The sequence below is a fragment of the Lissotriton vulgaris genome, chromosome 9, assembly GCF_964263255.1.
Source record: "Lissotriton vulgaris chromosome 9, aLisVul1.2, whole genome shotgun sequence".
In the NCBI taxonomy this organism is placed as follows: Eukaryota; Metazoa; Chordata; class Amphibia; order Caudata; family Salamandridae; genus Lissotriton; species Lissotriton vulgaris.
Window position 1 is genome coordinate 146,996,134 of NC_141697.1, and position 17,674 is coordinate 147,013,807.

Genomic DNA, 17,674 nt, shown 5'->3' on the forward strand with positions numbered 1-17,674 from the left:
TGTTATACAGTGTTTATTACAATTTTAGAATAATGCCCTACATATTCACATTGCTTTCTGTTACATGCTGGGACTGTAAAACTATATAAATACACGTTACTATTATGCACTGCACCATCCTGGATTCGATTTTGTGACTCTGTACTCATACAGAAATCTCCGGGGATCGCATTAACCAAGTTTCACAATGTGAAGATGTGTGTCCCATCAATTAGTTTAATGTGCATTTATTTAACACCTCATTACTCACTTGTAGGTGTGAGCATTATTTTAAGTGCAGTTGCTGAATGTGTAAATACAACAAAATACTTATAAAATATTGTGCTGTTTTTAGCAAAGCTCTTGACCTTGCGACCCCAAGGTTCAGGATCACAGCTGCCTTACTTTTCATGACACTTCAACTGTCATGTAAATAAAGATAGCCTGGAAACGCAAAAAAAAAAACAAAGTTGCTCTTCCAGGCCATCTTCATTCTTAAGTACTTAAACATGGCATTTGTGCCCTCCTGGGACTGCCGCCACGGACCCACAGTTTGAAGACCTCCACCCTAAGGCCAGGGCCGGAGCTCCCACCACATGCTGTGCCTGCTGGCTTTGGCCCATTGTCATTCTATATGTGACAATGGGCCGCGATAATCTGTGCTGGGCTACGCAGAGGCTGCAGCAGCCTCTTAAATTCCGATTAGGAGAGCCAGCCCAAAAACTAGTGTGGGGGGGAGGGGGAACGGCTCACATCAAGCCTCGGGCCAAGGCTCATGTTTGGGTGGGCCAGGCTCATGTGTGGGTGGGCCTGGCCCACCCAGCCCACCCTCTAGAACCGGGCCTGGAGCCCAGGGGGCCGCATCTGCAAGGTTCGCTCTACGGGAACTCAACTGCGCCGGCCACTGCACAGGCCTCTGCTCTGATCACAACCACTGCGTGCTTTCACACTTGAGACCTCGTCTTCATGGTCCATGTGCAGGTCACCATCCGAGGCGGTCCCCCTTTGCCCAGTCCGCAGAGGCCCCTGAGATCCGCTAGGCACACCCCCTGCAGGAATGAGGCAGCCGCCCCCGCGGAGATCCAGCGCACAGGGCCCGAGGACCAGGCTGCTCCACAGCCCGCACTCCAGGCAGGGAGGCTGCCACCAGGCGACCCAGCGGCATCAACCTTCTCCTTTCAGGGCAATCGGCTCAGTTTCCCATGGGGCTCGTTCCTTTCTCAATGGTCCCGGCGCGTGGCCTCCACCCAAGCTGCTCCAGCCACAGGCTTACCTTCGCAGTCCACAACCAGCTCGGCCCGGGGCAGGCCGTCACCCCGGGCGGCAGCTCCCCAGCCAGCCTCCATTGGTCGCTGTAGGCTATTACATTTCTTTTTCTGATAAGCTTCGTGCAAGGAGGTGTTAATAAGAGGCTTTGTCCACCTCATCAGGCTTAACCTTTTTTTCAAAATTAAATTAGTGACACTGTCCTTCCTCTCAAAGGTGTCATCAGACTTTCATGACAACCAAGTGACAGTGCAACTGTCATTTTTTCCTCCACTTCATCCTTCTAAGGATCATGAAAGACTTAATAGTCTAGATCCCAGAAGAGCTTTAAGTCAGTTACCACTGAATCTAGCCCTTTTGGGTAACTGACAACCTGTTGGGTTTGAAGGTAATCAGATAGTAAGTGTGAGAAGTGACTTTTCCGATGGCCAAACATTGCTATGAATTGACAAATAAGCCTCCTCCTGAACCACTCCATGGTCATGCAACCACAGGCATGGCATCAACTTTAGCCCTTTTGAGCGATCTACCAACTTAGAAGTTTTGCGATGCAGCTACTTGGGCGTCTGTTAATTCCATCATAAAACATTATTGCTTATTAGAACATTGGAATGTTGGGAGCTCCATTGAAAACAATGGAGTGCTCTGGGCTTATAATGGCTGGTATAAGCCTGGAGCTCCAACATTCCAATGTTTCTTTGTTCACAGGTCTGGCTGTGAACAAAGACTTTAGGGAGCCCGAGGGGATTCCAATTCCCTCACGCTCCCAAAAGGCTTTGTTTTTTTGTTAGAACATTCTGTCCTCTAGTGACAGAATGTTCTAATAGCCTTATAGCCCTTCGTAGATGGGCTATACCACTATTAAAGTCCCTCTCCCTTGTTAAAGGCCCTCGCCTTCGGCTCGGGGCCTTTAATAGCCGGTATAGCCCTCTACGGCGGGCTATAAGGCTATAGTAACTGTCAAAAGTGACCATGTTCAATGGTGCTTCACTCCTTTGTGTTCTAGCTGCTATGATATATTCATCCTTCATATTGGAAGGATGCTTTGGGAGTAGCCAATGAAAGGAGTCTATAGGAGCAAGTTTTGTTGAGAAACAAACAAGCTACTTATGTTGCGTAGCTTTCTTTCTGACATATAATTCAGATTCTGCACATTTCTTTCCACAATTTCGCTTGTCTTTCTTCATAATCCGCAATGCATTACTGTGTTCATGTGCTTTATGTTGCACTCTGTCCACTGCATCTCAGCCTTGATGGAGATGCACAATAATGAACAGAACAGATATTACTGGCACTGTGGCTCCTTACATTGCAATATAATCTCACTTCCAGTGGCTTTGTATCGGTATGCTGGATGCCATTCAGCGCCACCTGGTGATGGTGACATATTGTTCAAGTATGGTGCTTGAGAAGGGTTCATTTCATCAATCTGTGAAGCGGAAAGAACATTACTGAAGGGAAGAAACTTGGTCATTTCTACAAAAAGGGAAAGTGATAGCAGATAGTGTATGTATGTATAGGCATTTATATAGCGCACTACTTACCCGGAGGGTCCCAAGGCGCTTCGACCGCTGCGAAACCCTTCCTGGCTTCCCTGAGAGATGGTTCCTTAATGGGTATCTCCAGGGTGAGACCAGGCATCCCCGGCGGTCTGGTGGGGCCGTTAGTGAAGATGAGGCAAGCTAATGCCCAGAGTTGCCGAGTGTGATCGCTGATCAGAGTGGGCACCAAGGCGAGAGAATTATCGAGTCCGCTGACCCTGGTCCAGAAACCTGCCGCGCCGGGAATCGAACCCTGGTCCCGGGCCGTCCTCTGCTCTCAGGTCTGCCGCCTCTAACCAGTGAGTAGTGAGTTGCACACAGCAATTTCCAAACAAGTTGAAGCAATATATTTTCTCCAAGCTGGTGAATGCTGAACTTTTACTACCGTGACCATGATCACTTTCTAAATGTCGGCCTGTTTTATTTAGAGGTGCAGGGCTTTGATATCAGTGAAGGGAATAGTAATCTAGGATGGGTTTCACCACTTGAATTGGGTATCAAAATTACTAAGTATACATGCTTTGACAAAATACGTCACAAATGCAACACATACAATGCACCAAGGATATAAGAACACTGCATTTCCTATCAATCTTTCACTTGGTTGTCAAAGTTATAAATGGAGGTATTTTATTAGGATGTCTGACACCAAGACACAGAAGTGGAGAGACAAGCTTTTTCCCCAAAAGAGAGCAGTTTATTATTTGTTTTCGACTCTAAAATACAAAATATAGCTTTTTATTTACATAAAACTATTCCATTTCAAAACTCAATTTTATTTTACAGCATAGAGCAGTTAAAACCGTAAACGTGGCTTGAATACTGTGGCATTCTAGTGCAGATCCCAGCAGACAGACCAAAAGTCATATAAAGCAGAATGAAAAATTCCGGGCAGAAGCTGATGCGAAAAACTCTCAGCCATCATCAGCTTTAAGATCCCAATGCTTGTTGAACCACTTTAGATAAAATGCACTCAGTACTCATACCCTTTGAATAGTCAAGTTTCATCTGTTATCATGGGAAGAGGCAAAAGCAGATGTACTATTTTCTAGATGAGACAATATTATGCAAAGTTCAGTAGTCAACTAGGCAGTGTCAGTAGCTGGTAAATCTCACCTTTGGTCAAGGTGGAGCAGTAAACGTCACTTTAAAATTGAGATCATGACCACCACTTTTTAAAACCATCCAGAAAAGAAGCAGAGGGTACACCTTCTGTGGGACAATAACACTTAAGATTTCTTCTCTGAGTGCTGCCTCATGTATTGGAAAATATAGCAAATTTAAACTATGAAGAGGGTTTAGGAAGAGCACTTTTAAGAATTCAAATACACCACTTGGTACATGAGATCAAATTGGATTGTTTCATTTAGCCTGCCGGTTACTAATGCAAATGCTTTATCGAGGAATAGTTCTTAAAGAACGTGATGATGAAGGATTTTATGGGGGGTTGTTGGTCATTCCTACCTAGCACATACAGAAGGAGAATTGGACCTTTTACAGAATCATTTGCGGATAAACATTGATAACTCTAAAGTCATGCCCCACCTGGGTTAGCACATCAGAGCATGAAATGGCTCCCTATCCTTTGACCACTTTCCCTCCTGTTAACTGCTTCTTTGCTTCTCCAACATTGCATTTAAGTGCTTGTAAAATTTTGACCCCCCTAGAGTTTGAGAGGGGCACTCAATGCATAAGTCTAGGGTGACATAGGCAACTCAATTTTTGAGTTTGGTTTGTAGTGGAGTACCTAAAAAAACACCCTGGTATTTTTATGAATGTTCTACATTGCCACCCTCTTTTAGTAACCTGTCGTCTTTCGATGAAGTGCCAATCAAAGGGTCTTCTAGTATGCCACTCTAATTCATTAAAATGATTGAAAATGCATGCTCACATTACTTTCCTGGCCTAGGAGGTATTCGACACTTGTAAATGGGACTTCAGGTACATCAGAACCATACATTTTCTATTTTTATCAAACAGTGGTATAAAAAAAAACGTTTTAAATTTAGCTAAAAAGTAACCCTCGGCCACCATAAGATATTTGAAGACTTGGAGATGGCTAAAACGTTAGCGAGAACATGTTTTCACACACTGAGTGAAACAGTTTCAGGAAGTGTTGACGGGTCCCGCCATGCTTACAAATCATCACTGTCACCTCTAATTCTTTCTTTTTGTCGTCACAGGTTAATGCATAGCATGCACTGGATCATCGAGAACAGTCAAAATAAATATTAATTAACTGGCGCTGGCTGAGTAGACCGGTTCTGTATATAAAACAATTCCTATGAGACAAAAAGCATAATAAAGTAAACCAACCACCTACACTCCGACATGTGCATCATTCTGATGGTATAGCGACTGCATCACATGGTTTCTCCTGTTGTTCCATCCGATATGTCAACCGATTACTATGAAGCCAGGATTTTTCTAGCTTGTATTTCGATGTCTTAACTCAGTTCATCTTTCCAATCGCTCCACTCATGTTCATTTTATAATTATTGTTTCAGAGTAGGGTGGGACAGGAAGACCACTAGTCCATTGCTTAGTCTTTGTACGGAGCAAGCAGACAATGTACTGAAAAGCAAAAGTTACTCGTTATGTCTGTTCTTGGCACGTGAGCTATGTTTCAGGAAGAACTCAAATATGCCACCAGGGCCTGTACAACCCTCCCTCCCCCTTTTAAGAAGGGAGCAGGTACAGTCTTCCACCAAAGAAAACTTTTTTAAGCATGTATCTTCAAAAGAAAGAGCTAGATGCCTCACACAGTAGTTCTTAGGTGATGAGATGAATTATCAGAGGTGCATTTCAATGTCAGATATGACAGTAATATGTAGGTCTGGGGACACATATATAGCTAGCATCGACCGCAGGAGTCTAGCATCTTTCTGAGCATTTAGTGTTGTCTGTCAGCGAACACAGGAACAGAAATTCAGCATTATTTCACATAAAAAGGGCCCCTCCCAAAAATATGTGAAGTGATCACATGTAAAATTGATTATGACATAGACAACCGTTATTCTCGAGTGCCGCAAACATTCACACCTGGAAGAAAACAGAGAAAGCAATAATCTATCTTCTGGCCTCTGTTCAGAGCAGTCTTTACATATGAATTATATAAAAAAAGTTTGTGTTGCCAAAGATTGCACACTTGCACCATCATGTTTTTCATGGCAATATTCCATCTGTCACCACAAGGTAAAAAAGTCAATTTCTCAGTTTACTGAGTCTGTAAATAATCCAGGATGTGCCATTTAACTTCAACACTTCAAAAAGTTTGTTTCTGTCTTGACTTTGAGTAGTGAATGGGTATGGCTGGCCACTGGAATGCATGCCCTGCAGTAGGCATCTCCTTACAATGACAAAGGCAATCATTTTGTCAGTGAGGATGACAAACCCCAGAACTAGACTTCCCTCAAATATCGATAACAATACTGTCTTCTTCAAACACTAGATCCTCCTCTTCGTCGTCAAGTAAAAGGCTTCTGATTTCACCGGCATGGGTGTTGGAATGCCTTTCATCGTCCTCAGTAAGGCACACTGGGTTCATGATGTACCGGTAGTCACTAGTGAAAGCAGCACTAGCTGAGGCTTCTGCCCCACTTTCCCTTACTTCATCCTGGTCCGCAAAGGGAGGATCATCTCCAGACCCATCCAGCCCCTCCCCTATGTTGATGTACAACTCATCCTGGCTGGCTGACAGAAGTGACAGTCTTCCCCAAATTGCCTCCAATTGTCTTTTAAGTGTCGTGAAATTAGGCCGGTTTTTAGGTTCAGATTGCCAGCATCTGCACATCATCTCATAGCTGCAAAGATAAAAAAAAATAGATTAATCCCAAACACACAGACAATTCACCACCAGGAAATATAAGACATTTCAATTTATGTTCCATTACGTGCATTTGAAAAGTGCATTTCTACCTTTTATACTCTTGAAATCTGGGTGCTGTTCACAGCACAAGGATTCTTTTAGACCAGAGATAAAACCTCATTACGAGTGGCCAATTTTATGGGACAGTAATACAGTACCTGATAGTACTAATACCATAGGGCACAGTATTAGCCCACACTCCAATTTCAGCATCTTAGAATGGAGAGAGTAAAGAAATACTGTGTTTTACCCCATTACGAGTTGCAAAACTTAGAATATAGTGTTTTTTCTTAGCACAAATTCCATAAAGTATTAGCTGGCAATATTTGTGGGGGTAGAAAAGTGCAAAATTTGAGCTCTCCTAGAATTTTGAATTGGATGCAAATTTCCATTTGTCCTGAATTGGATCTTTTATAGATTCACAGGCTTGAATCACCCCAGTCATCGAGGCAGGAGTCACAATATATCATAATTAGGTTTTCCTGTTTTCAGTTTCTATTTTTGGTAAATTCGCGCATTGTTTTTTCAGTGTTTTCAAGTGATTTCAATACCTTAAAAAAACAGTGGTTCTACATTTTCATGCCATTAAAAACAACAGAAAGTGTTTTTTCCGTGTTTATGGAACGTTTTGCTTTTATTATTGCTTGCTTTCTGCACGGATAGTGCATGTTATATCGACAGTGTATGTACAGTGTACACGAGGTCCAAATCCATTTTAGCAAATCAAACTTATTGTAGTACACCATACAATACTTCTTCAGTGAGTCTTTGGTCATGTGCGCTTGCTCTTTCTGTCTGAAACAGCCCTCTCAACAGTGGCACTTGAGACGAGCAACGCTAAAACAGCCAGTACACAATTTGCTAACTCTGGCCACTGACCTACCTTTCCATGCCAATACAGGTGCACGTGAAGATTGTGATTCTCAGGGCAGGTTCTGCAACATCTGCATTGAACTGGGGGCTTAAGGCCTCAGAGTTATTGAAGCAGTCAAAAACAAAGCAACACTTTTGAAACTACAGAAAAGATTCCCTTTACGGAAGGTATCTAGAACTTGTACAGAGTACCACCATGAGGTTTCATTGACTTCAAATGCCATGGTTGGTGAAGGGACATTTCTATGCATTATTGCAAGCCATTTCTCATACATTGTAAAATAAAAGTTCCTGAATTGCTCCACAACATTGCTTTGCTTACCAAGTGGCAAGCACTCTAACATGGAACATGTTGCAGTGCCAAATTCACTATAGGTGTCGCCCATCCTACTCTCAAGGAGATGTTTCACATTTACACCAATTATGGTGAACATTTGGCAGACAAGGGTGTTTTCAGACTCTAGTGTTTTTATTATGTCCGCTACAGCAGTTATGGTTTCCTGTAAAAATCTAAGATTGCAATAGAGAGTACTTTTTTCACATCTCTATCACTATGCGACGAAAGATCCTCACATTTCTTGCCTTTGGCATCATCACTCAGCAAAAATTCTGTAAACGGTTGCTACATCGATAATATAGTATTCACAGCCCCTTGGACTCAGAACCATCACCTAAGTGACACAGTTGGGATGACTCTTTCTTTGATGCCACACAAAGCACAAAATGAGAAATATTTGTATTTTAGTTCCCAAGCATAAATGAAGACTGTAAAGATGCTTTCAGCATACCATCTAAAAAGTGGCAAAGATCTCTTACAGGGAAGTACTTCAGCTCACTGCAAATACAAACAATATCACTCCAATCTTTGTGGAACTTGGAAAGAACCTTTTTGCAGCAGCATTCCGAGCGATACTGCGTTCCATGTTTTCCAAAAGTCTGGTGTCATGTTTTCACCACTATCCCAGATGCTTGGTGATAGCACTCTTTTCACATATACTTGTCACTATACCTTGCATTGAATGTTTAAAGCCTGAGGTGTTGGCAATTCACCGACTTTCAATACTGACTCAGTAGAAACTGGGGACTGATGTATCAAGGGTTTTAACCCATTCTCACTGTGGGTAAACGTTATGGCACATATTAGGAAAGATTCTTATGAAACCAACCATTTTACCTATGTGTCAAAGAATCAAACGCAGCCAAAATATCCAACATGATTTTGATATTTCCTGATTCCCTACAGTGTATAAATTAATTAAACGCGACCTAAAACATGCTTCTAAACCCTACATCTTTAGACCAAATACACACAAAACTGAAAATAGTAAAACAAGAACCAATAGTTTAGTGACATCCCTAAACAACAAAACTCAAGCAATAATAATGTTATCCCAGTCTTTCTTGCTGCTAGCTTGTATACCAAAGTTACATTAGTTTGGCCCCTTCAGGAAGAAAAAAACGACTCTTTCACTCTCCTTTTCCTTTCTTTGAATGACATTTAGTTTGTGCAGGTATTTTTTCAGTGTTTCTATGTTTACACTAGTGAGGGCTATATCCCTTTCGGTGGGGTTTATCAGTTATTATAGGTTTAACCTAACACGGGGCAGCCTAATCATAATAAATAAGCAGTACTAAAGCTAAGCTTTAATATATTGGAGATGCCAATGTGTTAGCCTATCCACATCATTTGAAAAGAACAAAACGTCAGCCAATCAGAGTCCAGGAGACTAAGCGCTCCTCCCCTCAAAATTCTCATACCTCAGATTTCTTACACACTTTGAGGGAAGGGAGACTTCCTGAGCCCTGCCCAGTTTTATCGTCCAAGAAACCCATTTGACATTTTCACCATATTTTGACCATTTATATCTGAAACAAAAACTGGTCTCACCTCTGAGTGAACTTTCTGGCAGAGAACTCCCAAAAAGTCTTTAAGGACTCCACAGTCAGCACATTTTCAAAACAAATAACTGGGATTTCTGGATTTGGTTCAGAAGTGTCGTCTGGCAATTTGTCACACCATGAAAATAGATGATGTGTTTTCTTATTCAGGTTTGTTGTTTTCAGGCTAATTTGTACATATTTTGTCATTGTCATGGTCTACGTCTTTATAGGTTTAAATATTTTGCCCTGCCTCCTTACTGACTGCCACAGTATCTCAATTTCTTTGACTAGCTGTCTATATTGCCCCATAGCAATCCGTCCTGTGATGGCTAACTCTATATCCTTCCTTCCTGTTCCTGCTGCGTCTAAACACATCCCTTCTACATTTCCACTTTTATGTTCAATAGCAATCTGTGCATTACATGTTGGTTAGGCCTGGTGGCTTACAGCTCTAGACTTTGCAAAAGGAGATTCCGGATTCAAATCCCGGCGTTGGCTCAGCATCCTATGATTCTGGGCAAATCACTTAGGGTCTGATTTAGATCTTGGCGGGCAGGTTACTCAGTCACAACAGTGACGGATATCCCGTCTGTCAAAATATAAATCCGATAGGATATATTGGGATTTATTAATCGGCGGACGGGATATCCATCACCGTTGTGACGGAGTAACCCATCCGCCAAGATCTAAATCAGGCACTTAATCTCCCTGTTCCTGATAGAAAGTGCAACTAACCAAGTTCTGCTGTAAAACGCTCTATACCCATTGGCCAGGTTTGCGCTGCAAAAAAAAACCTGCATATAGTGAGCACAGGACTACAATTTGGATTTAATCCAATCTTAGACTGCGTTTTCAACAAGGACTTCTAGTGTTCATCTTTGTAACATTCTCCTCCTGTTCTGGATAACTTTGCACCTCTCTCTTCTATACTATCTGTCTTATCTCTTCCACAGATGATGTCTGCTTCTTAATGCCGCCCTACTGTACTGATCGTCTCTCTGTCTCTCCTCCTATACTGTATGTCTCTGTTACTTCACTATTGGCTGAATCTACTTGTATCCTTATTACAGCTATCTCTATCGCTCCCTCTTTACATCTATTCTTACTACTTACTATTTAATATAAAGACGCTGCATCTTTTTCCCCGCTTTCAGAGAAACCTCTTTTTTGCATTATTTTATTTTGAAGCAAAGATTGTGCACCCATTTCTTTTACATACTAGTGCGTGCTGCCAGGGTAAAATCATAGAGCCAATCAAATAAAAACATTTGAGCAGGAAAAAAAGTATAAGATAACTTTTATTTAAGCTAAAAACATTGTTTGTGGTTTATCAATCCCAGTTCTTTTCCCTACACTACGGCTCATATACAGTCTGCTTCTAGAGTTTAAATGCTATCATTGATTATACCTGTGAAATTATAAATCCAGTAATATCATGTATTCACATAAGGGAAAGTCTGCTTCCTGGGCGCTTGCAAGAATATCATGTTTGTAATTATAAAGGCATACTGAGGAAGGGAGGACGGCGCAGCTGCAAAATATACACTGTTTTCTAGGGAAGGACTACCCCCGTTGGGTTATTTCAGAGTAGGGGGCTGAGGCGGAAAGAGTAATTGAAGACACAAAAATATAAAAACATTCCCAGAAAGTTTGGGATGCTTTGAAGTGCTGGTCTGCTTTCTTAAAAATACATTGCATCTGATATCACTTAATAGAAAGATTAATTAAATAATTAAGCAGGAGAATGGCGAGTTTTGGCAGGGTGCAGGAGCCTTCTCTGGGGGAGAATTTAAAAGGGGCGACAGACAGGGAAGAACTCAGTATACAGAGCAGTGAGATCACCTCAGAAAGAGAGGGGGGAGCGGTAAAGGGGGAGGGGCAGGGGGAGAAGGAAAAAGAGAGCGCGAGAGAGTCACTGAAAAAACAAAGGTTATAATAACGTTCTATTTTAAACTCCAAAAACCATTGAAACTCACCAGTTATAGTTATCTCGAGTAACTATAACTCGTGCCTCAAGTTAACTATACAACGCACCCTCACCATGCACAGTGACAATATCAATGATGTCGAAGATGTCATGAGTGATGTAATATGTAGGATAATTAGCAGTGCATGGTGAGGGCGTGAGTTATACTAATGCAAAAACCACAGGTGATGGACAGAATGCAGAACAATGTCATACATTCACCCCAGTACAGAGATCTGGGCCTAAATCCATAGTTTTTTTTTCACTCCACACCACCCCAGTTCAGACATGGCCATATGCAAATCAGTCTGACCCTGGGCCTCATGGGAACAGTCCAGCCCGAACTGCCAAGCCATGCCTTCCCTGGACCGGACGCCTGTTTCTGGTCCAGGGAAGACATGGCTTGGCAGTTTGGGCTGGACTGTTCCCATGAGGCACAGGGTCAGACTGATTTGCATATAGCCATGTCTGAACTGGGGTGGCAGAGTGGGCTAAAGAACGGTGATGGATTAAACCCAGCTCTTTTGACTAGGTGTGAGTGTTTCATTGATTCAGATGCTCCGTCCATCACCACCCCCTTTTGTACCGCTTTTGGCTGCCATAAGTGTGGCAGGGTATGCTCAGACGTGAGTCCCTTGCTCACTTTGCCACTGGATTCAAGCAAGCCGGGCTGAAGACGGCTGGAATGCCAGAAACCGGTCATCAGAAGTTTGTTTCCGGTCCAGGGAAGACATGGCTTGGCAGTTCGGGCTGGACTGTTCCCATGAGGCACAGGGTCAGAATGATTTGCATATAGCCAAGTCTGAATTGGGGTGGCAGAGTGGGCCAAAGAACGGTGATGGATTAAACCCAGATCTTTTGACTGGGTGTGAGTGTTTGATTGATTCAGATGCTCCGTCCATCTCCACCCCCTTTTGTAACGCTTTTGGCCGCCATAAGTGTGGCAGGGTATGCTCAGACGTGAGTCCCTTGCTCACTTTGCCACTGGATTTAAGCAAGCTGGGGTGAAGACGGCTGGAATGCCAGAAACCGGTCCTCGGAAGCTTATTTCCGGTCCAGGGAAGACATGGCTTGGCAGTTCGGGCTGGACTGTTCCCATGAGGCACAGGGTCAGACTGATTTGCATATAGCCATGTCTGAATTGGGGTGGCAGAGTGGGCCAAAGAACGGTGATGGATTAAACCCAGATCTTTTGACTGGGTGTGAGTGTTTGATTGATTCAGATGCTCCGTCCATCACCACCCCCTCTTGTACCACGTGAGTTATACTAACCTTAGGGCACAAGTTATAGTTACTTGATATAACTATATCTTTAAGTGGTAAAATTCGTGGTTTTTAAAGTTTAAAATGTTACGTTGTTACTGGACATTTTACCTAGCTAGAACTTCACTTTAACCTTTGTTTTTTCAGTGAATTTCTATGGTTCTTTTTAACGTAAAGGAATTTTTAATTATCGTACATTAATCCAACCACACGCGGTCCCCGAATGCAGCCAGCCCCATACTGCACACAGGCTTTGGCTGTGCACAGTGGGGATTGGCCTCTGTGGCCAACCCCTCAAGGCAGCCAACCCCGCACTGCACACGGCCGCGGGTGGGAGCCTCGTGGCCCTCCTCCTCAAATCTATTATGGCCCTAGGGACATCGGGGAGGGGGCCACTTGAACCCTATCCCCAAGCCTCCTTAGGCCCCATTGCATCCTGGGACCGGTTTCGGACTAACAGCCTTCATCAGCCAGGCTAGCTTGAATCCAGTGGTAAAGTGAGCAAGGTACTTTGTGTAAAAGTGTCGCACCCCACATTTTCTTGGAACCAAACTGTTTCTACCTTTTAAAAATCATATTTTTGATGTAGTGGATTTTTGTTGTTTGGTCTTTTTTTAGTTTAGATAAAGATTACTTATTCTTCTAAACTGGTGTGGTGTCCATTTGTAGTGTTTTCACTATATTACTGTATGTGTTCACAAATGCTTTACACACTGCCTCTGAGATAAGCCTGTCTGCTCGTGCCAAGCTACCAAGGGGGTGAGCAGGGGTCATTTTAGAAGTGTATCCTCTTTACCCTGAATAGAAAGAAGGGTTTCTATTTGGACAAAGGTACCTACCTCTGCCAACTAGAGATCCCCATTTCTAACAGCCAGTTTGTAAATATGGAGCAGTTTGGAACACTAACTGTGCTGCCACTGCGTCAAAAAAATTATGCTGCGGTGGCGCGAGCTCCTTGTAAATATGCCTCTTAGAGTCTTACACAGCAGGTTTAGATTTAGGAAACTAATATCCACACCGCTGCACTTTCCAGTGAAAAGTGAAGTTTAGGAAAAAAAAACAAAAAAAACACACGATCTTGACAAAGCCTGCTTATTCCACAAGAACACCCCCAAGAGAAGGCCAAAGTACCTCTTACCAACGTTACATGATGGCTATGAGGATATTTCTTCCCCAGCCAACTGATTTTCTTAATAGAAACTCAATCAAACCGAAGAAGCAGCGGAGCGTCGTAAGCATGAGCTAATACAGTGCTTTCCAAACTTTTCATGTTGGCGACACACTTTTTTAGACATGCATAAATTTGCGACATGGTATTCAGTTTTACTAGCAAACGTAGGTTAAATTAACTGCATTTTTAGACATGCATTATTTCACAACATGGCAATTCAGTTTTACTAGCAAACCGGAGCTTAAATTAACTGCATATAAGAGATAAGGACAAATTCTCCAGGTCATGTCAGCCTCTGTTGAGTTCACTGATTTGAAGGTTGCCTTTGATAAGGTTTCTGGAAGGAAGCTCTGGGAAATGTACCATCTGTTTTATTAGATATTAATGTATACCTTTTGCCAAGGTGCCCTGGAGACCAAATGGTTAACATATAGGTCAGCAAAGGAGTCCGTTATCAGACTCCCGGTCCTGGTCTTCACAAACCTTAAGCTTACTCATACACTGCTCACAAGGAACTTCGGGGCATATTATCAAGGGGGTTTATCTCCGCTTTTTTGGCTTTAAAAGCCAAGAAAGCGGAGATAAAATTATCTCCCTATTACCTAGCTGTCGCTAACACCAGTTAGCGACAGCTAGTAGGAGATAGCGACCATCTTGGGCCCGCTTTGCATGTCAGTGATATTTATCACTAATGACATGCAAAGTGGGCGTGCCAAGATGTTAGCGACTGAAAACAGTTGCTAACATTGCTATCTCCTATTACCAACTTTTGGAAGCTAACACCTGCCCTGAGCAGTTCTTAGCCATGTTATCCAATGGGAGGTGGATAACATGACTAAGAGCATTAGCTCGGTAATGCATGAATATCTCTGACTTTTCAGCGATATTCATGCATTGCGGCGATTTTTATCGCATTTGCGATAAACCTTGGTAATATCAAGGTTTATTTGCGGTAAAAATCGCCGCAGCTCAGCGGTAATTTTTTTTGTCTCTAACCAAGCAATAGCGATAATTATCGCTATTGCTTGGTAATATGCCCCTTCATTCATTTTTGGAGGCTGAATGTTGTGTGGCAGGGTGTGGGCCCTGCCAGGTGTGACTGGTCGCTTGCGCAGGGGTGTCAACGCGCAGCGCCAGCCAGTGAACCACACACTCGGTCCCAGTCGGAAGTGACGTGCCCGAGCGCACGCCTTCCCTTTATTCAACCCCGCAGGCCACGTCTGGCCTGCGGATGCATGGATGCGTGTTACGTGCGTCCATTAGAGTGCTAACCGCACTACACTGAACTATCTTACAAGTGATTGGAAGTCAAATAAAAGTATGACCCAGAAGCCTATCAATGCCAATTAATAAAACCTAGTAGAAAAGAAATCACTGACTAGGCAGGGCCACACCACAAAGGAACTGTTAGGAATGAAGTACTTCTCTCTGGATATGCTGAATCAAATGTAAGTTATGACAGGGCCTGTTGGCTTTCAAAAGGAGAAAGAACACATGATCAAGAATGAAAACAGAGACAATCTCTTTTAAAGCCGATGCCTTTTTTAAGCCACCATCAAAGACTAACTTTTACTTTTTTGACTGCACGTTTTCAAACCCTGCAATTTCTTAACCAAATCAGGGTATAATATCCTGCATATCAATATACTTAGAGCATTGAAAGAGAAGACAGAACTCATCTTGTTTAAGTAAGTTTAAGTAAGAATTTGAGGAAACACTAGTGCAGTTCCCATTATTTGTTGGGTGGCCGGCAAGCATGGCCCGTTTTCCGTCTCTGGTTGGGGGGAAGTACTTCAAAGGAGCAAGTACATCCGGATGGAAAGGTCTGCTGAGTGTTTGAATACGGATCTGAGACTTTCTCCCAGCAAATTACTCTCTGGCGCTCGCTAATTCCGCTTACATGATCTAAAAAGCATATGAATCGGGCTCTTCCGATGAGACATTCTCGGAATTTTATGTGACATTTTCATGGTGGACAGAAACATTCCAATAACTGATCGAAAGCAACGACGGCGTTCTGAACAAAAGATAAAGAATGTGTGTATAATCCAAAATACACAAAGCCTATTGCACACACTGCCACTGGGTGTCAGTGTAACATCAGAATTCAGAGATTTTATGTGTTGTGGTACGTTTAGAGCATGCGGGAACCAGAAAGCTTCTATCCAACGGGGGGCTATTTATAACATCCACGTACATTTGACACATTGCACCAGCCCGCATTGCGAAGGAGACGTCAATTCAATAATGCTACTGCGCGCACTGCCACGGCATGTCAGTTTAACATAATAAAAAATGACTGCCGTCACACATGTTTTACTACCCTGGCCCACCTATCTACCAGCGTGATTCCAATTGGCGCTATTTATAGCGCACTGTAGGTTTGACATCATCACACGGCAACATTCTTATAAAGAAGCACAGAAAACATCAAATAGTTCAGATCTGCTATAGCATTGAAAACATACTTACTAAGTGATTTTGATAGTAAACGCGCCTCGCGTCGCGTCACTGTTGCTTCAGAGCGCTCAGTTTCACCTAAAAACAAGCATTTACAATGCAATGGTCTCAGCATTTTTAAAGGTAGAGCTATTGGCATTGCTTATGACATTTTTATTTATGTTTTTTTAAACATAAATAAATGGCATTGTCATTTACAATGCCAATAGCAGGGTAGGAGAGCAAACAAGCAACGAGAGGGCAGGACAACAAGCAAGGGGGGGGGGGGGGGGAACAGCAAACACAAGCAAGGGGGGGGGGGGAGGACAGCAAGCACAAGCAAGGGGGGGACAGCAAGCACAAGCAATGAGAGGGGCAGGACAGCAAGCACAAGCAAGGGGGGGACAGCAAGCACAAGCAATGAGAGGGGCAGGACAGCAAGCACAAGCAATGAGGGGGGGCAGGAGAGGAAGCACGAGCAACAAGGGTGCAGGACAGCAAGCACAAGCAACTAGGGGGTAAGACAGCAAGCACAAGCAATGAGGGGGGGGCAGGACAGCAAGCACAAGCAAGGGGGGGACAGCAAGCACAAGCAATGAGAGGGGCAGGACAGCAAGCACAAGCAGGGGGGGGGCAGCAAGCACAAACAATGAGAGGGGCAGGACAGCAAGCACAAGCAATGAGGGGGGGGCAGGAGAGGAAGCACAAGCAACAAGGGTGCAGGACAGCAAGCACAAGCAACTAGGGGGTAAGACAGCAAGCACAAGCAATGAGGGGGGGGCAGGAGAGGAAGCACAAGCAACAAGGGTGCAGGACAGCAAGCACAAGCAATGGGGGGGGGCAGGAGAGGAAGCACAAGCAATGGGGGGGAAGGAGAGGAAGCACAAGCAACAAGGGTGCAGGACAGCAAGCACAAGCAACTAGGGGGTTAGACAGCAAGCATAAGCAACGGGGGGGCAGGACAGCAAGCACGAGCAACGAGGGGGGCAGGACAGCATGCATGAGCAAAGAGGGGGCAGGCAGGACAGCAAGCATGAGCAACGAGGGGGCAGGACAGCAAGAGGGGGCAGGACAGCGAGCACCAGCAACGAGGGGGGGCAGGACAGCAAGCACGAGCAACGAGGAGGCATGACAGCAAGGGGGGCAGGACAGCGAGCACGAGCAACGAGGGGGCGCAGGGAGGGTTGTATTATGCCATTTTCTAAGAAATGTAAGTTTCAGACAAATTAACCAGTCTGGCTGGACGGTCAGGAAGAGGCTGCCAGATGCAATGCTCGAGTGGAGACGTATAGTAGCGCAGCACACGCTCGATACACTTCCTTACACCGCGATGATGCTGTTAACCCTTCACGACATGTTTTATTCCATTGAACTAAATCACAGTGTTATATTCTAGACGTCAAATGAGCGGTCCCTCAGTCCTAAAT

At 43.7% G+C, this 17,674-nt stretch overlaps 1 protein-coding gene across 1 annotated transcript in view; it reads right to left on the minus strand.

Moving 5' to 3' along the window:
* Nucleotides 1-3,390: 3,390 nt before the first annotated feature.
* Nucleotides 3,391-17,674, minus strand: part of TYRO3 (TYRO3 protein tyrosine kinase) — a 456,471-nt gene continuing 442,187 nt past the window's right edge. The window contains exon 19 of the mRNA XM_086937235.1: nt 3,391-6,589. Within this exon, the coding sequence (XP_086793361.1) occupies nt 6,199-6,589 (391 nt within the window). The 3' untranslated portion in view covers nt 3,391-6,198. The remainder of the gene's footprint in view (nt 6,590-17,674) is intronic.